General features: G+C 48.2%; 1 protein-coding gene across 4 annotated transcripts in view; it reads left to right on the plus strand.

Moving 5' to 3' along the window:
• The window catches only part of KANSL1 (KAT8 regulatory NSL complex subunit 1), a 142052-nt gene that overhangs the window by 117396 nt on the left and 7930 nt on the right, over positions 1-16726 (plus strand). For 3 of the 4 annotated variants that reach the window (XM_053361606.1, XM_053361608.1, XM_053361605.1), the window contains 6 exons: positions 3699-3814; positions 5395-5590; positions 7090-7255; positions 10800-10985; positions 13271-13432; positions 13816-13970. In XM_053361606.1, the coding sequence (XP_053217581.1) occupies positions 3699-3814; positions 5395-5590; positions 7090-7255; positions 10800-10985; positions 13271-13432; positions 13816-13970 (981 nt within the window). The remainder of the gene's footprint in view (positions 1-3698; positions 3815-5394; positions 5591-7089; positions 7256-10799; positions 10986-13270; positions 13433-13815; positions 13971-16726) is intronic. The other variant, XM_053361609.1, reaches the window with a different exon arrangement.

Genomic DNA, 16726 nt, shown 5'->3' on the forward strand with positions numbered 1-16726 from the left:
GCATTCCTATGGGAAACCGTGCTTCGCAAGACGAAAAACTCGCAAGAAGAAAAAACTTGCGGAACGAATTAATTTCGTCTTGCGAGGCACCACTGTAGTACCTCGGGTTAAGAACTTTGCTTCAGGATGAGAACAGAAATCGTGCAGCGGCAGCAGGAGTCCCCATTACCTAAAGTGGTGCTTCAGGTTAAGAACAGTTTCAGGTTAAGAACAGACCTCCAGAACGAATTAAGTTCTTAACCCGAGGTACCACTGTACAAGTTTGCTGAGCCCAGAGCAGCACAGACTTCCAACATGGGAAGAAGCATGAAGCCACTGGGTTCCATGCATGTTCCCAGATGACTTTGCCCTGTCTGCTGCTCCTTGTTCAGTGCCTTCTCCCTGTCCACAGATTTGTGCATGGAAGCTCTTTCCATATGCAGAATATGTTCACTGCTTGCAAAACGTGGGAAAGACCAGTACATATTTCTGAGAATTTTGAAGGCATAGGCAAAAGAAATTCCCAGGAAGGTTTTGAAGGGAAGTTCAAAAGCTAACAAACCCAAAGCACATCGGAAAATCCAGAAAACTCCAGTGTTCACTAATAGCCTCTCAGTTTCAGATATGATTTTTTCCCTCCTCTTAAAACCAGGGTTGTGGAAGCTGTAGCCTTCCAGACGTTGCTAAACTACAACTCCATAATCCCTGTCATTGGGCCATGCTGGCTGGGGCCTATGGGGGCTGGAGTCCAACCACAGGTTGGCCCACCCCTTCTTCAGACTCTGTAGTAGTGCAGGTGGTAGACCTGCCCTAAGAATTTCATTGATGTTTTGTGGAAGGTCCATCTCCGTTGCCCACTGTTTGATTGTTGACTGAAACCAGCTTTTCCAAGGGGTAGGCACATTTCCTTAAGCAAGGATCAAGAACCTTTGTCAGTCCAGGGGCCACATTCCCTTCCGAACAATGGGGGGGGGGGCACATGCCACTGGCATGTGATGCTAGAGGCAAAAGTGGGCAGAGCAGTGAATATTACCTTCATACAATAGTAGGCTAGTTTCTGCTCAGATAACCAAGCACCCCTCTCTATTCTCCATCTAGTTCAGGGTTTCCCAAACTTGGGCCTCCAGCTGTTTTTGGACTACAACTCCTATCATCCCTAGCTAGCCAGGACCAGTGTTTAGGGATGATGGGAATTGTAGTCCAAAAACAGCTGCAGTCCCAGGTTTGGGAAACACTGATCTAGTTAATCAAGAGGCATTAAGGACACATTCCAGTCAGGCGGAACCACTCATTGAAAGCTGCAAAGTAGAGCCAGCTGAGAAGCAGAAGGCCTGAGGGCCTGTAGGGCTGCACTTGACTGCTGGGCCAGAGGTTCTCCACCCCATCCCCTGAAGCTTCCTCTTTTCTGGAATTTTATGGCTCCGAACAAGTGAATAATAACCCATTTCCAAGTGGGCGTGAATGGCTGTGTTTCTGTGACTCATACTTTCCACTTGTGGCTGCGCAGTGTCAACAAGAAGTTGGACACACACATTTCCCAGGATTTGTGCATGATTGTGAGCTCAGCGTTACATTTTACTGCATCACAGGGCCAGAGGCAGTTTTCAGAATTCCAAGGCATAAGAATCAAACTTCTATTTGTTTGTTTTAATGTTTTAGAATTTCTGTTTCTCCTTCCTGCAAAAACGAGGTCATTAAAAACCATATTTACATTCACAGCAGAACCAGTGGTATATAACAGTAGATGGAACCATCTACAGTGTTAGTGTAACTAGGCAGTTTAAACGGCAGTGCAATTGACAAGAGAGAAGCAGCGAACTGTTGGAGCCAGAAGCACATTTATAGGACCAATGTGGCGCCAGGAATGGGCAGGGAAATTGTATCCCACCTTTTCAGCTGTTGGCTTAGAGTACTACACAAGAGTTCTTCAGCACGCTCCAAACTTGCTCTTGGCCAGGCCTAGACTGACCCAGATTCAGAGATGCAAGAGGTGTTTCAGTTCAGTCTTCGGACGGAAATGTCAAGATTCCTAGGTGCTTTCATTTAAGCACGTGAATGACCCAGGAACCCAAGACCTTCCCAGCCATGCTGCATAGGAGTTTGTAGCACTTGCAAGCAAGCAAATGCTGTGACCATTACGCTCTCTGAACTTATTGTAAGGGTAGGGGGGGAGGGGAGCGCTCTGATGTGTGTGGCAGGGCCCGTAGTCCAGTGGGGAGAGCATTTGCTTGGCATGCATACAGGCCCCAAGTTCATTCCCTGGCATTTTGGGTAGCAGAGCTGGGAGAGGCCTCTGCTTGAGGCCACAAAGAGGCCTTGCTAATCGGAGCAGATGAAAAAAAAAATTTATGTACCCGCATTTTGGCTCCAGTACAAGGCGGCTTTTTATTTCCTAGCCTGGGAAAAGGTGGCAGGTGCTATGCTAGGACCTCTCAGCTGCATTTGCCCAGGCAGTTTGCAGGATGGTAACCGTCCACCTCTTTCCTTAGAGCGGACAGAAGTGATTGGCAAAGGGGTGTTGCTAATTGTGTGCTTCTGATCGCAGGCCATTAACATGCAGGTTGTCATTCGCACAATAATACATGCAGAATGCTAAGTACAAATGCAGGGCAGACTGTATTTGGCAGTGGAGCTGGATGTAATATGCAGTTTTCTAATCTGACAGTGCCGCTCTCCACTCTGGAGAAACGTGGACCAGCCCTTGAAATGCCTCTGCGATCCCTGGCTAGCAACTCGTGTTCACATTACCTGGTGATAGAGGGCCACCCCCAACCCCGCAGTCTGCTGTTTTAGGAGTCTAAGGGGGAGGCATGCTTCAGCTAAAAATTAGAAGTTGGGAGGGTGGGTTTCATTAAGGGCCCCCCTGCCTGTGTGTATAGACACACACACACACACACACACACACACACACACACACCAGTAATTGGAGGACTGCTGCTGCAATACAGCTATATAAAGGGATAAGGAGCTGTTTTATACAGAGTTGACTTGTTGACCCTTATTTAAACCTGTGGTCCTCTATATGGTGTTGGACCTGCTTTCATCAGCCTAGCCAAATGTCAGAGGTGATGTCCAGCAATATCTGGAGGGAAGTTCCCCAGCTCTGGTTTAAATTCTTTGTGCTTGTTACCTACGTAAGAATCTTTTAAAATGCATGAAAATAAAAGGAAGAGTAACACACTTTTACTTCTAAGCTGAGATGTTCAATCTCGCGATCAGCTTCAAGAGGGTTACATTTTTTTCCTAGGAAATCGCAGGGTGTGTTGCGATATGTCATGGGATGTGTGATGTGTGCATTGATACCTTCTGCGATTGCTGTTGGAAGATGCCCTCAGCTGTGCAAGAAAGCGACTGATCACATGATGAATAATAGAAAGCTAGACATTGAAAACAGGCAAACCTGCCTTGCTGCCTTTTGTTCCAAAGAAAACCTTTGCTTTTTAAGAGCATTTGTAAAGGTTGAAGGAAATTCTTCTTGGGCATCCCTGAGTCAGTGGGGCTTTGAAGTCGCCAGCCCGTGTTCCAGCCTGTTATGTTCTGTGTTGTTTAAGAGGCAGAAATGCAGAAGTTGCAAAGACAATAATCTAAATGCCAAATAACTCTGGGTGATTTTTGCTGCCGTGGCGTGTCAAGAGAACCAGGAGAAAAACGATATGTTGGCTGTTTTGGAATTGTACAACTTTTGACACATTCCCCCCCCCTTCCTTCTCTACCCATAGGGCACATGCCTCTCCCATTCGTCAGAGAACCTTTGTTCATCCGTTGGCAATACCCCAGAGTCCCTACCTGCCAAAACTTGTGGAGTGCCGAGACCGGTCAATGGAGTTATTAACGCGTAAGGCTCTTGCAGAGTGCATCCCACCACCCCAAAGGGAGGGGGGGAATTGAGATGATAATATCTGCTCTAACATGTATGCTCCTCAGTGGGCATCCTTGGTTACGAATTTGCCTCTTGATGTACTGCAGCTTGTGTGTGAGTCAAAATCTTCCTGAAGTGTATGGCATTTATTCCGCACCGGTTTATACCTTTCCGAGAAACGTTGCATGGTCCAAATAGAACAGTTTATAGCATTTGTTCCCAGCACCAGTCTGTACCTTTCCTAGAAACATTAACACAGCCCACGTTTATAGCTTTTGTTCAGTGCCACTTCATACCTTTCTTAGAAATGCTATGCAGGCCAGGTATAATGCTTTGGAGACAAGCAAATGGAGCCAGGGTATTCTTAAGGGCTTGGAGAGGAAGACTGGCATGGAAGGGAGTTGGGGGGGGGTGCTGCTGTGTGAGGACTGGGGAGAATGGAAGTTGTGAAAGAGGACAGTGCTGCCCCAGGCACAGCTTTGACTGAGGGAGGAGCAAAGCTATAGCAGGAAAGAGGAGCACAGCAGGGGTGTGCGAGAGAAGTGTGGACTTCTGCAGAGGAAAGCAAGAGGTTGAAGGTAGGAAGGGCAGGTGGGAGAGGAGAGGCAAAGGGAAGGGTCATGGCTAAGTGGCAGAGGGCATATTTTGCATGCAAAACCCACATTGTTGAGGCTCCAGCATCTCCAGGTAAAGCTGTGAATTAGCTCTTGGCTGAAGATCTGCTGCCTGTCAGTGAAGGCCAGTAGGGAGTGTCATTTTAGGGGGTGAAACTAAATTCTTGCAAATTTTATTCAGTGAAGTGTCTTCAAATATGTTTTTGGGTGTGAGGAATTCAAATCTGCTTTTATTTTTTGTGATCGGATAACATTTAGCTTGGTAGGTCTATGCTTGATGAAGAAGCACATAAATTGCTTTTGGAAAACAGAATGCTATGTTGTCGTCGTTAGCAACAACAAATATAACTGCAAGTTCTTGGCAATCATTTTTAATGATTTCTGTGCAGTTTTACACACATTTTACCTACCAAGCAAAACTAAATTATATTGTTTTAACAAAAATATATTTTGAATTCCCAAGTCATGTTACAACTTTTTAGCACCCCTCATTGGGGGAACTTGAAAGTTGAAAAATTCAGCATACCCTGATAGGCCAGTCTTTATCAATCTGGTGCTCGCCAGGTGCTTTTTTTGGACTACAATTCCCATAACCCCTGACTAGTGGCCATGCTAACTGGGGCTGGTGGGAGTTGTAGTCCCAATACCACCTGCCGGGCACCAGGTTGGGGAGGGCTGGGGTGGGCAACGTTGAGCTAAGGAGACCCAGCCCTCTGCCTTGGCACGAGGCTCCTTCTTGCGTTTCTAACAGAGCTGAAGAACCTTAGCTTGCCAAGAGCAGAATATTATCCTAGGACATTAAAGTCTGGGTCTCAGTTCCTCATTACTTGGATTTGCTTTCTGTTTTAAAACAACAGGGATTTGGAAACATTTCACTCATAGCGGGGTTGTGGTTAAGCGGTAGAGACACCTAACACTCTGCTTTTCCCCCTTCTTGGGCAGTCTACAGCCAGGCTTGACAGAGCACGCTCAGGGAGACAGCTCAGACGCCGATGAGTTGTTGCGCAAAAAGCAGAGGCTAAACGTGGCTTCTTCAGCAGCTGATGGAACCTGTGTAGCAGCCCGCACTCGCCCTGTCCTCAGCTGCAAGAAGAGGCGGCTTGTTCGACCCAGCAGCCTGGTGCCACTCTCCAAAAAGGTCAGTGTGGAAGAAGATGGGTGTGTCGCCTCTTGTCTTGCACTTGGCGGCGGGAATCTGGTTTTGGTGATTTGGGGTGGCAGAGGAGAGGAACGACAGCAGGAAGCAAAAAAAGAATGCAGGATGGATCCATGCGAGAATTTGCCCATGTTGCATTTTGATATCGGTACCCATCTCGCTGTAAAGTATGTGCTCCGGGCCTCTGTGATGTGCAGATAAAGCAAAGGTTGTCAAACTTGGTGGTGGCAGTGAGACTCTGATAAGGCCTCCTCATCCATTGCTTTTCCTTCTTAGGAGCAGGATGTGGGTGAATGGGAAGGGAGAGAGTGCCCTGTGCTGTCTTGGCCTGATGACTGGTCAAATGGGCAAGAAGGGGCTTTCCGCTCCCTTGGCTATGTCTAAAAATAAAATAAAAATTCAGTACCAAGTTTATCCAGATTATTTTAAAAAAGCACCCCACCTTGAATTTTAAGAACTCTGCAAATACTGCTACTTTAAACAGATCTCACGTGTATGTGCTGCTTTCTGTGTTTGCTCATTACAACAAAGCGGGACAAGGAGCTATATTGAAACCATATTTCCTGACCTATACTGATTTTATGGGGCCCCTCTAATTTTGACTGTTTCTCCAGATAGAGACTGCATGCTTCATGCCTGCCTTTATTCGCTCCCTGATGCTAGGAAATGAGTGAAGGTGGCTTTCTGCAAGAGCATAAAAACCAGGACTTTCTTATTTTCTGCTTTCATTCTTGTATTGCTATTTTAATAAGGCTTTGTTACATGTTGTAAACTGATTTGATCAGATAGTCTATGCTACCTTGAGAAAGTACTGTGTTTTCAAAGACTGTTAACAAACACAAGAAATAAAAAGGTTAAACCTTTGAAAGTTGTTAATATGGGGTCCATGATGTCGTCATGGAGATTTCGGAGAAGCAACCCTCCCTCCCCAGTTAAGGATTGGTGGTGGTGAAGTAGTCTGGAGTTGCAGCCTCTCACACAGCCTCCTCTACTCTTGCATAACAATGGTTCTTTAATTAGAATCACTCACTAGACAGGTTAAACTGGCTTCGGTGTCCTTCACAGAGGCAAAGAGCAGCGGTCCAGGGTGCCGTGCCTTAAAGTTTGAGCGCCTCCTAAGCCCAAAGTGTGCCTGGAGATGAAATTGGTGAATTTAGTTTACCAGAATTGATGAGATTGGATTAGGCCCTGCCATCTCCTAAGGGATAATCTAGGGTGGGTCCTGAGCATGAAACGAGCAGGTGCAAGGAGATGGGCTTGCTCTCTTGTTTCTGAAAACATTCCGATAGCCAGTGTGGCGCAGTGGTTAATAACCTAGGACCTGAGAGACCAGGGTTCAAATCCCCGCTTGGCTTTGAAGCGACTGGCTGGCCTACCTCACAAGAATGAAACGGGGGAGGATCAAATGGAGGGCAGGTGGGATACAAGCATAACAAATGAAATAAAACGGCCGTCTCCCCTCGTCCCCGTCTTGTGCCCAGGTCCATCGCAACAGCATGGGGCGGTGCAGCTGCGACGTGAACCCCTTGTGCGCCCTCTGTGGCACTCGGAGCTCAGTGCCTCCGGAAATCCAGTACGAAGCCCCCTTGATGGAGCGCCTCTCTCAGCTGGACTCCTGCATCCACCCGGTTCTTTCATTCCCAGACGGTAAGCAAGCCATGTGCAGTTAAAAGGGCACCATGTTTAAATGTTGGTAGTGGGGAAAGAGGACGATATTGGGATTACCCCCCCCCACCCATTCACCCTCCCTCCAGCTTAATTTGGGAAACTCTATCCAGGTTGCAAGAGAAGCGTTCATTTTGTATATCCAGAAGAGGTTGGCTGGCTCTGGTATTGTGATCCCTTGAAAGTGGGAGCTGTGATGTGCCATGGATGATAGTGGGTCAGGGGTTTGTTTGTGTGTGTGTGTTTTTGCCTGTCTTTTTGAGCCAACAGAGATAGGCACGCAGCCCACCTGGGTTGCAGAGCACAACCCCCTTTATTTTTTTGGATGGGAGAGGCCTGGGGAATGGCATTTGTGATTTTGGCTCTCCCGCGGTGCTGAGCTGCTTTGGCACCGATTTCCGGGCATTCCTGACCTAGTTTGCTGATGGCTTCTTCACTGCATGGCATGCATGCTCTGCTGGAGCAGCCGTAGGTATCATTTGAACAGTTAGGCAAAGCAGGCGTCTTGTTTCCCTCTTCCCTCCGCTGGGCTCTCTCGCCCCACCGTACGAGTCGGTTCGTCAGAGGTTCTGCCCTCGTCTGGACGAATTGGTATCCGACTGGAAATTTCCAGATGACGTAATAACATCATAACAACCTTGGTGAGAGAGGATGTTAATCAGGGCTTTGAAAACTGCTAGGAGAGCGCCCTCTGCGGGCCCTGGGGAGACCTGCTGCTGCTGCTCGGAAGCACTTGGCTAGATAGGGAGAAACTTCTCTGTTCTCCCTTTCTCTCCCTCTGTCGGCAGCTCACGATGCCGTTTTGGCGCATTCAGATGCTGGCTGGCAGTGCAGCAGGGAGCTTGAGGAAGAGTAAACTTAGACGGTTGCGTTTTCAGCTGGGCTTGGCAGATCAGAGAGAATTACTTGACTTAATCAGCAATGCGCTTGCTTGTACCTATTCATAAAATCCTCGCACCCCCGCAGTGCAAAACCCTTGGATACCTGTATATCCAGCAGCTTGCATCTTGCCCCCTCCCCTTGTTTCTCAGCACACAGCCATAATTGCCAGCTTGTTATGGATACACTTGCTCGGTGTGGTTTCTCTCCCCCCTCCTCTTTTCATCCTGGCACCTAAGCGTCTTTCTATTAATATCTCCAGCTCACACCCTTTCTTCACCTGCTGTCTCGTTGCCCAACTGGCCTTTCTCCCTTAAGCCTCTGCCCTTGACCTCTGTGTCAGAATAGCAGCCTCTGCTTCAGCCTTCTCTGCTGGGCCCTGAGGAGGGACTGCGTGCTACTTGGAAAGCCTGGATAGCTCAGTTAGTTAAGAGCGTGGTGCTGGTAACAGCGAGATTGCAGGTTTGATCCCTGAACGGGGCAGCTGCATATTCCTGCATTGCAGGGGGTTGGAATGGATGACCCTTAGGATCCCTTCTAACACTTCAATTTTGTGATTCCATGAAATTCCCTTTCTTTGTATTTCATGGTATCTATGCAGATATATACAGGGTCCTCCATCAGGCTCCCTGCATCAAGGGTTAGAGGGGTTGAAAAACTGTCCTATGACACAACTCCTTCCAAAATAAGTAAATACAGCTTGCAGCAGTCATTCCTACTCTCTTATGGGCAGGGGTAGCCAGCAGAAGTTTTCGGACTACAGCTCCCATCATTCTAGACCATGCTGACTGGGGCTGATGGGAGTTGGAGTCCGTCAACATCTGCAGGGTGCAAGCAGATTGAAGCAGCAGCAACACGGATAGAGCATCGCTCAGTGGCACCGTAAGATGGCCACATGTCTGAATATTCAAGCGTTTGAGATCATTGCCCCTATCAGCTGGTGAGTGATCTCATTGTCTGTCTTAGCGCTCCTGTTGCTCCTTACCAGATGAAACAGATAGTGGGATGGAAATCATAGAGGAGTTTGAGACTAGAGGGGCCTTCCTTGTGCTCTGAGAGCCACTACTCTAGGCATGCTCTCTGTCTCCTAGCCAAAAGTAGGGCAAGTTTTGAAGACACACACACACTTGCCATTTGTTTCTTGCCCAGAACTTACAAGCACAGCGACAAAAAACAAGTTACAATAAAATCACATGAAATATAAAAACACTTAATCATAAATGAAAGCAGTGCAGCATCCCATATCCGACAGCCCACTTGAAGAACCAAAACATTTGAAGGGCACTGAGTTTGTGAAGGCTGATGCAGGCTGTATAGATTATGAGCTGGTACCTTGAATTAGGCCCAGAAAAAATGAAAGGTAGCCAATACGGTTGGCATAGCATTGGAGTGAAGCCACAGTTATAAATCTGGCTGCTGCAGGTCACGTCAGTCAGATACCTTCTGCAGATAATACAGAAGATAAAAGGGGGACTGTCAGTGTCTAATATGGACTAAGCCCTTTTGAGTGTCTAAGAGGTAGAAGTTGGTAGCTCAGCAGGCACTGCAAACTCCCCTTCTTGTTCTTGAACCCCCAACTTGTATCCCGAAATGTCACCTTTCCACTTTACTTTCAATGTTTTGATTTTCGAGTGAGCTGAAGTTCTGGTTGCGTCTGAAGCAGCCCTTTTTATTTTTCAAGCAGACCTTTTTAATTGAATTCTGAAGTTACTGTTTTAGTTTCATTACACCTCTTCGAGATGACTGTGATTAAGTGTGGTGTACAGATTGTTGAAAAAAAATGTTTTTTATTTGCTTACTTCTGGCTTTTGGGAAGTGCAGGGGCAGTACTGGTTGTCTGCAAAGGGAGGGAGAGGGAGAGGGTGGGAGGGAGGGAGGGAGCTGGCTGCTACAGACACTGCCTTATTCCCCAGTGGCCTATTCCCCATACCCAGCTTCCTTTCCCCCTCATCTTCCATAGGTGCACTCCCCATGGCTCACTGTATACTGGAAGCACCATAGGTTTTGCACATGAACTCTACAAGCGCACTTAATCTTGATTGCTTGGTGCAGAACTTGGAAGGGATCATTTTTGGCATCCACGGAACACACAGAAGCTTTAAATTGGGACCATCTTTAGATTGAGGCAGCACGCGCCCCTTCCTGACACAGCCAGTGAGACACCCACGATCCTGTTTATCCCTGCTCTTCTCCATTAACATGTTATTGCTTTTCTTTCAAGCAGTCTGGTATTCTCTTATTTGAAGGAATTTCAAGCTGCCTCTGGCCAGGGCAGAAATGCCATCTCTATAGGGAGTGGTGGTAGCACTGAGATGGCATGAAGTTACCTGTTCCACTTTTTGGAAGCCATGTGCACCACTAGTTCTTTTTACAGTCTCCTGTGAGCCACCAAATGTACGCGATGATGCTTCTGCGATAAAAAATCACTAGCACTTTTGCAAAGCTAAGCAGGGTCCAGTATGGTTTCAGATTGGATGGGGGACCATGTGTTGAGATGCCTGCATTGCAGGGGGTTAGACTAGATGACGCTCAGGGTCCCTCCCTAACCTATGACTGTGATTTGTGATCTCTTCGACATTCAACATGCATTCAACATTATTACATGCAAGCGTGGAGCAATGCCTTCCCCTCTTGTTTTCTCCCGCAGATGTACCAATGAGCTTGCATTTCCAGAGCATGTTGAAATCCGAGCTGCAGAACAAGCCCTGCGAGAAGATCAAGCCTCCCAAAAGGCTCACGCTGAAGCATCGGCCCTCCATGCCTCCCACCAGTTTACCTGACTCCGTGCGCAAGGACCGCCACAAGCTGGTTAACACCTTCTTAGCTGCAGCCAGTAAGTGTCCTCTTGTTGATTGATGTGCATTGGCAAGAACTACCCAGATGGGTTCTGCTTGTGTACCACAGCAGAGTGAGCTGCATGCATGGCTTCGTGTGAACCCAGGGCTCTGCCTTGGAACTGGTTTTCATGGACAGCCCTGGAACGTGTGGAATAGAAAACAAAGGAGTGTCTTTGAGCATGTGCAAACTACTTTCCCCTTTCCTAAACAATCAGCAGACAGGCTCCCCACATCTCTGAATTTAGGCTGGGCTTCCAGATTAGAGGACATAATTCCAAGGCAGGCCTCCCCCACCCCCGAAAAAGATCTGTCTTTTCTCAGTATTCAGCCTCTAGCAATGTGGCCAGTTTCACATAAGCTTTACTAAGTAGAGGCTGGCTGTGTAGCCTTAGTATGTGGTTGTTTTTTAAGGTTGACAAAGCATTTAGCAATTCAGTACAGCTGTAGAGAAGAGACTTCAGAATACAATTTTAAAATATTAAATACCAACTTTAAAAGACTCTTTCAGGTGTGCAGTCAGCACTAAGGCCATGGGACAACAAAGCTTAGAGCTGCAGTCCGTGGGACAGAGAAGCTTTCAACTTTGGCCGTTTGGTTTCCGGTCCCATCGCCTGCTATGGGCTCCCTTGCCTGGCCCTGTGGAAGCCCCTAGGCCTCAGTAAGGAACAGGGAGTTTAACCTCAGTGCGTTGCTAGGAAGATGACAGGGTGGCTGAGAAGGTAACCACAGTCAAGTTTATGAAGTGCTGAAGAGATTAAAAATGCAGCAGTTCTTGAAGAGCCACATGGCACAGTGGAAAGAAATGGCACACCTCAAAAGCTGCAAGGGCCTCTCTTCATTCTGAGCCAAATGGTTATTCCACTTGCAGTAAGAGTGGGGAATTTGTGGCCCTCCAGGTGTTTGATCCTAGCTCCCATTAGCTCCAGCTCGTTTGGCTAGCAGTCAGGGATGATGGGAGTTGTAGTCCAGATGCACTTGGAATGCTGCAGGTTCCTCATTCCTGATCTGATCTGATCCTTTGCATATTCTAACTTGCCACGGCTTTCAAGCAGAGGCCTTCATTCTGCTCCTTTTAAATGGCAATAGGAAGCATTGGATACCTTCAGCAGACAGAGCCTATGTTCTACCATGAGCTTTCCCCCCTCTCGACAGAGGACAGGGGCAGAGCAGGTCTTTGAGGGTGTGCTTGGTCTTGAGCTGCCTGACCTGGAACAACCTTCGCCCTAACCCCACATGTGTGCTGGAGTCTGGGTGTGCTGGTCATGGTTGGTCAATGGGAAAGTTGCTTTGCACATGCTCACACAGACCCTTGATCTTTCATATGCCACAATGATGATTAAGTCACGGCTGCATGCCCCTAAATGTACCAGGGCAGAGTGTGTGCATATCCCTGCCACCCTTTTGGTTTGGAGGATGCCGTCTGAGCACCGGGAGCGTTGTGCATAGGTGATTCAGTTGAAAAGGTAGGTCACTGCTTAAAATCAAGAAGGATGCACAGCCCTGTTCCTGATTTGCCAGAATGTTTTGCTATGGTCATGCAATGCCAACTGCGACTGCCTTTTCAGACTCACTAAAGAATACATCTGGTAGACCTGGGGATGGAGTCCAAATGATGCTGGACTCCTGACTCCCATCATCCCAGCCCATAAGCCATGCTGGCTGGGGATGGGGGTGCTGGAGTCCCGCGACAAATGGGAGGGCCTCAAGTTCCCCCGCATCTGTTGGTAAACTGTGGGCCACAAATGAGCTCTCAAGAATGGAAGCTGCTGGGCCTTTCAAAGTCATTGTAAGGCTTGGGTGTGTCTAAGGACATTTGTCTGCACTGTGTAGCTAGGCTTGCAGATCTCCTTTTCTTTCAGTGGATGCTCACCTTCCCCTCTGCCCACTCACCCTCCTGCTCCTCCAGCCACACCGAACACACTGGCTGAAAAGCGCCCTGCTTCTCTTCCTTCCCTTGAACAGTTTGAGACAGACAACTATGAGCAGTGCAACTACGTTTGCACTGTGCCCACAAGACGAACTAGGCTGCATCACGGGGAAAGAATAGACCTGTTTGGGTCGTCACTCATCTGTTGGCTTGGGGGGAATTTCTGCAAAGAGCGCCTCCTGTCCTCTTCCGGCTGCAATCCTTGGTGTGAGCTCCTGGGGTCTTGTCTGGAGCTGTGCAGCGGGGCACCCGCCCGCCTCTTTTTGTGTGTGTGTGTGGGCTGCGCCCTGCGGGCCAGGAGAGAGAGGTGAAAGCAGGGCGTTTTCATGGCTCTCTTTCTGTTCCACTCCTCAGCTTGCTCGCATCACAAAACCGAGCCAGACAAGGCACACAGGCAGCCCTTAGGCGATCTAAGGGCTGCCCCCAAGGCCGAGAGAGCGCCAGAGCGCTCGCTTATCCTGACTCCAGTTCATGAGAAAAAGCGATTGCGGGACAGCTCCTCCGAGAGAAGCGAAGGTAGGCTGGCCACAGCCAGGTCTTTCCGGGGAGAGCTTGGGTTTCGCATTCCTGTTCTCGTCCTCCCCTCCAGCTTCGGAGAAGGGTGCTTGCTGCTTCTGGGGAATTAAAGGGGGCACCTAGTATCAGATGCTGCAGTCTGTCTTCTTGTGCACTTTTTTTTTTAAAGGAGGAAGTCATTAAAACTTCCTCCTTCAGGGAAGTAAGTCCTGCCCAATGAGGTTCTTCTCTTTTTCTCTCTAGTGTGCTCTCTGGTTCCTTTTGGTACAGATTGCTTGATTACAGGTTGCTGCAAAGCTTTGCAATGATGGTGATGATAATAGGCACTGTTTGATTCACCTCCTCCTCTTCTCCTCCTCTCTTTGTGCTTCCTTCCCGCACAGTATTGAAGCACCATGCAGATATCGGAGGCCCCAGCTACCTCTCCAGCAACGTGGCCTCCGCGGCCCACAGCCCCATTGTGCGGCAGTTGTCCACCTCCTTGGAAAACTCCATCCCTTCTGCCAGCACGAGCTCGCTGGGAGCCTCCAGTGCATCTGTAAGTACCTCCCAGGAGCCCGTCCCCCAACATAGTGCATTAAAGCAAAGCCTTGTGGTCATCATTGTGTTACTTGCCCCTTCACTAAGCAGTGCACTTTGCAGAGTGTAAGACAGGCATAGGCAAACTCGGCCCTCCAGATGTTTTTGGGACTACAACTCCCATCACCCCCAGCTAACAGTACCAGTTGTCAGGGATGATGGGAGTTGTAGTCCCCAAACATCTGGAGGGCTGAGTTTGCCTATGCCTGGTGTAAGAGGAGAGGTCCCTGCCCCAAAGGACCTTCCAGCTGAATCTGACAGAGAGGAATTGACAAAGGAAGGGGAGGGAAGCCTGAGTCAGGGTAAACAGGGAAGTAGTATGTGCTGTTTCAGTTGCAATTTCTTGGGCTGGCTTTCTGGCTAAGCTGCAGCAGGGCCCCAGGGGTTGGGGGATGAGTGTCCCTCCCAGTGCTACTAGACTCCCAACTCCCATCAGACCCAGCCAACACGGTCAGTTATCAAGGATGTTGTAGTTCAGCAACATCTTCATAGAGAGGAATGGACACATTCCCTGCTTGTATGGCATGGGAGCTAAGTTTTTGTGCCAGAGTTTTCACACGAAAGGTGGGTTTTGTGGTTCTCGCTGCTTGAACTCATTACTCTTACGAGGGGTAGGGCTGAGGTTCAGTCTCCCACCTAGGTTTTGGAGCCTGGGGCCAGCTGTTGGGCCAAGTCAGTGGTTGCTCAGGCATCAGTTTCCGGAGTGAAGTTGATAAGTGCGACAGAATAGGCATAGGCTGTGTTCAAGAAATGGTGTTGAGTCTGCAGCAGACAATGGAAGGCACTTTAGCAAAGGGGGTGGGGTTCTAAGACTGGTGAGGCTTGGGCTGAAGAGAGCAAAGGCAGGCTTGGCTCACGAATGAGGGGAGGGTGCCCCCTTTTCAAAGGGTTTTTGAATGTGCCGTTGCTACTCTATCCACGAGGGAGGTGCTTGTGCCTTGAGGCAGCTGCACAGGAGAATGGAAAGTTGATCCTGTTGGACTAAGAGCAGAAGAACTTCATGCAAGGAAACCTCAGTATCTGTTGAACTGTTAAAAAAATAAATAAATTCAGTACTAAAAACAAGGCCCTCAAGGAAGGCCAAGATGTAAAAATCTAAATAAGCCAGAGGTATTAAATAAATTTGTTCATTCTAACTCATTCAGTAAGAAGAGCAGAGTCTTCCATTTCACATGTTGCCACATGATCATGCTATTTGGGATTTTATACCACCCCTTTAAAAAAAATGAGGAGAGGGGATTAAAGAGAGATACAAGAGGGAGGCTACTGAACCCTTTGAGAAGTTTGTACCTCCTCCCTGATTGGCTCTTACTACTTCATACTTCATTGGACCTTTCAGGTGCCTAAATAACAGAGGGGCCCACTGATGTACATCCAGTGACTTTGGCTTAAGCCAATCAGTGCCAGGATTTCTCTGTGTGTAACAATCCTATTCTCCTACATTACAGGGCTATAATGAGGCCAGTTAAATACCCTAGATTATGCAGCAGCACCCCTCCCAACTAATCACCTCGCCTCAATCATCTTGTGATTAAAGGGTAGTTTTAACAACAGTAGATGTTTGTATTCAGGTTTCATCCACCTTTTTTCACACTGAGGGTGGGAAGGAGAGCATTGAGACGATGGTAAATTGCGGCAGCTTCTGTCAAGATTTGTTTTTGTTTGGTTTTGCTTGTCTATAATCTGTTCCATCCCGAGGGCTTGGGTACAAACGTGAAAGTTTTTTGTTTTTTTTTTTAATCTACAAAGACCTGGGTTCTGGTTTCCTGGTATAGCCATGACCCTTTTTCTAGATGGCTTTTGGGCAAGATAACCACTCCTTGGATTGTTGCGATTCTGAGAAAAGATCCGAACAGACTGCGATCTGCACTGTGTCTTTAGGGACAGGGAAGGAGGGAAAGCTGTAGATTCTCAGCTTTTAAGTGAAGAGGATAAAATAACCCAGCGGCAATGGAACAGGTCTTGAAATTCTGTGCATGGGACGGTGGTGGTGGTGCGGGGGGGTCTTGGAATCCTGATCAGCTGAAGTGCAAAGGTGGCACACACAGCAAGCCATCCCAGTACTTTGGGAAGCTGTTTAGGAATGAAGCTAGGGAAGAGTGGGAGCTATGGGGAAGCTGCCAGGAAGGCCTCCCTATATGCCTTTGCTGCAAAAAAAGGAAGATTTTTTTCTTTTTTAAAGCACACATTTGTGCACGGAAAATGTTTTTTGAAGCTCGCAGTGGCGTCTCGGGGAAGAAGCGGCACCCCCAGGTGTGCAAGGCATGTGCTGCTAAGATAATGCATAAAGCTGGCGAGGGTGAGATGTGCTGAATACCTAAAAAGCCCTTTGTTGCTATGGATATTCAGGAAGACGTGTCGGAGAACATTCACAAATGTTGGGATTCAAGGAGAGGGCGACTTGTGCTTGGAGGAGGGTAGGCATTTTTAGAAGCGCACGGTGTTCAGGCTTGGTTGCATCTCTGCACTTTAGTCGTTCAGAAAGACTGAAATGGGCGTGGCCCTGTGCCTGGCAGGTACCCAATCAGAAAGTTCAGAGGGGAGGCCAAAGAGGCTCCCCTCCCCCAAATCAATTATCCCTCTCTCTCTGAGTCATAGATGGGGAACCAGTTCAGATGTTCTTGGTCTCTCGCTTCAGGCAGCCAACATGACTGATAGTCTTGGCCTTGGGAGTTGGAGAGCCAAAGATTCCCCATGCCTTCTGCTGGCAGAATT

This window comes from Podarcis raffonei, chromosome 13 (genome assembly GCF_027172205.1).
Source record: "Podarcis raffonei isolate rPodRaf1 chromosome 13, rPodRaf1.pri, whole genome shotgun sequence".
In the NCBI taxonomy this organism is placed as follows: Eukaryota; Metazoa; Chordata; class Lepidosauria; order Squamata; family Lacertidae; genus Podarcis; species Podarcis raffonei.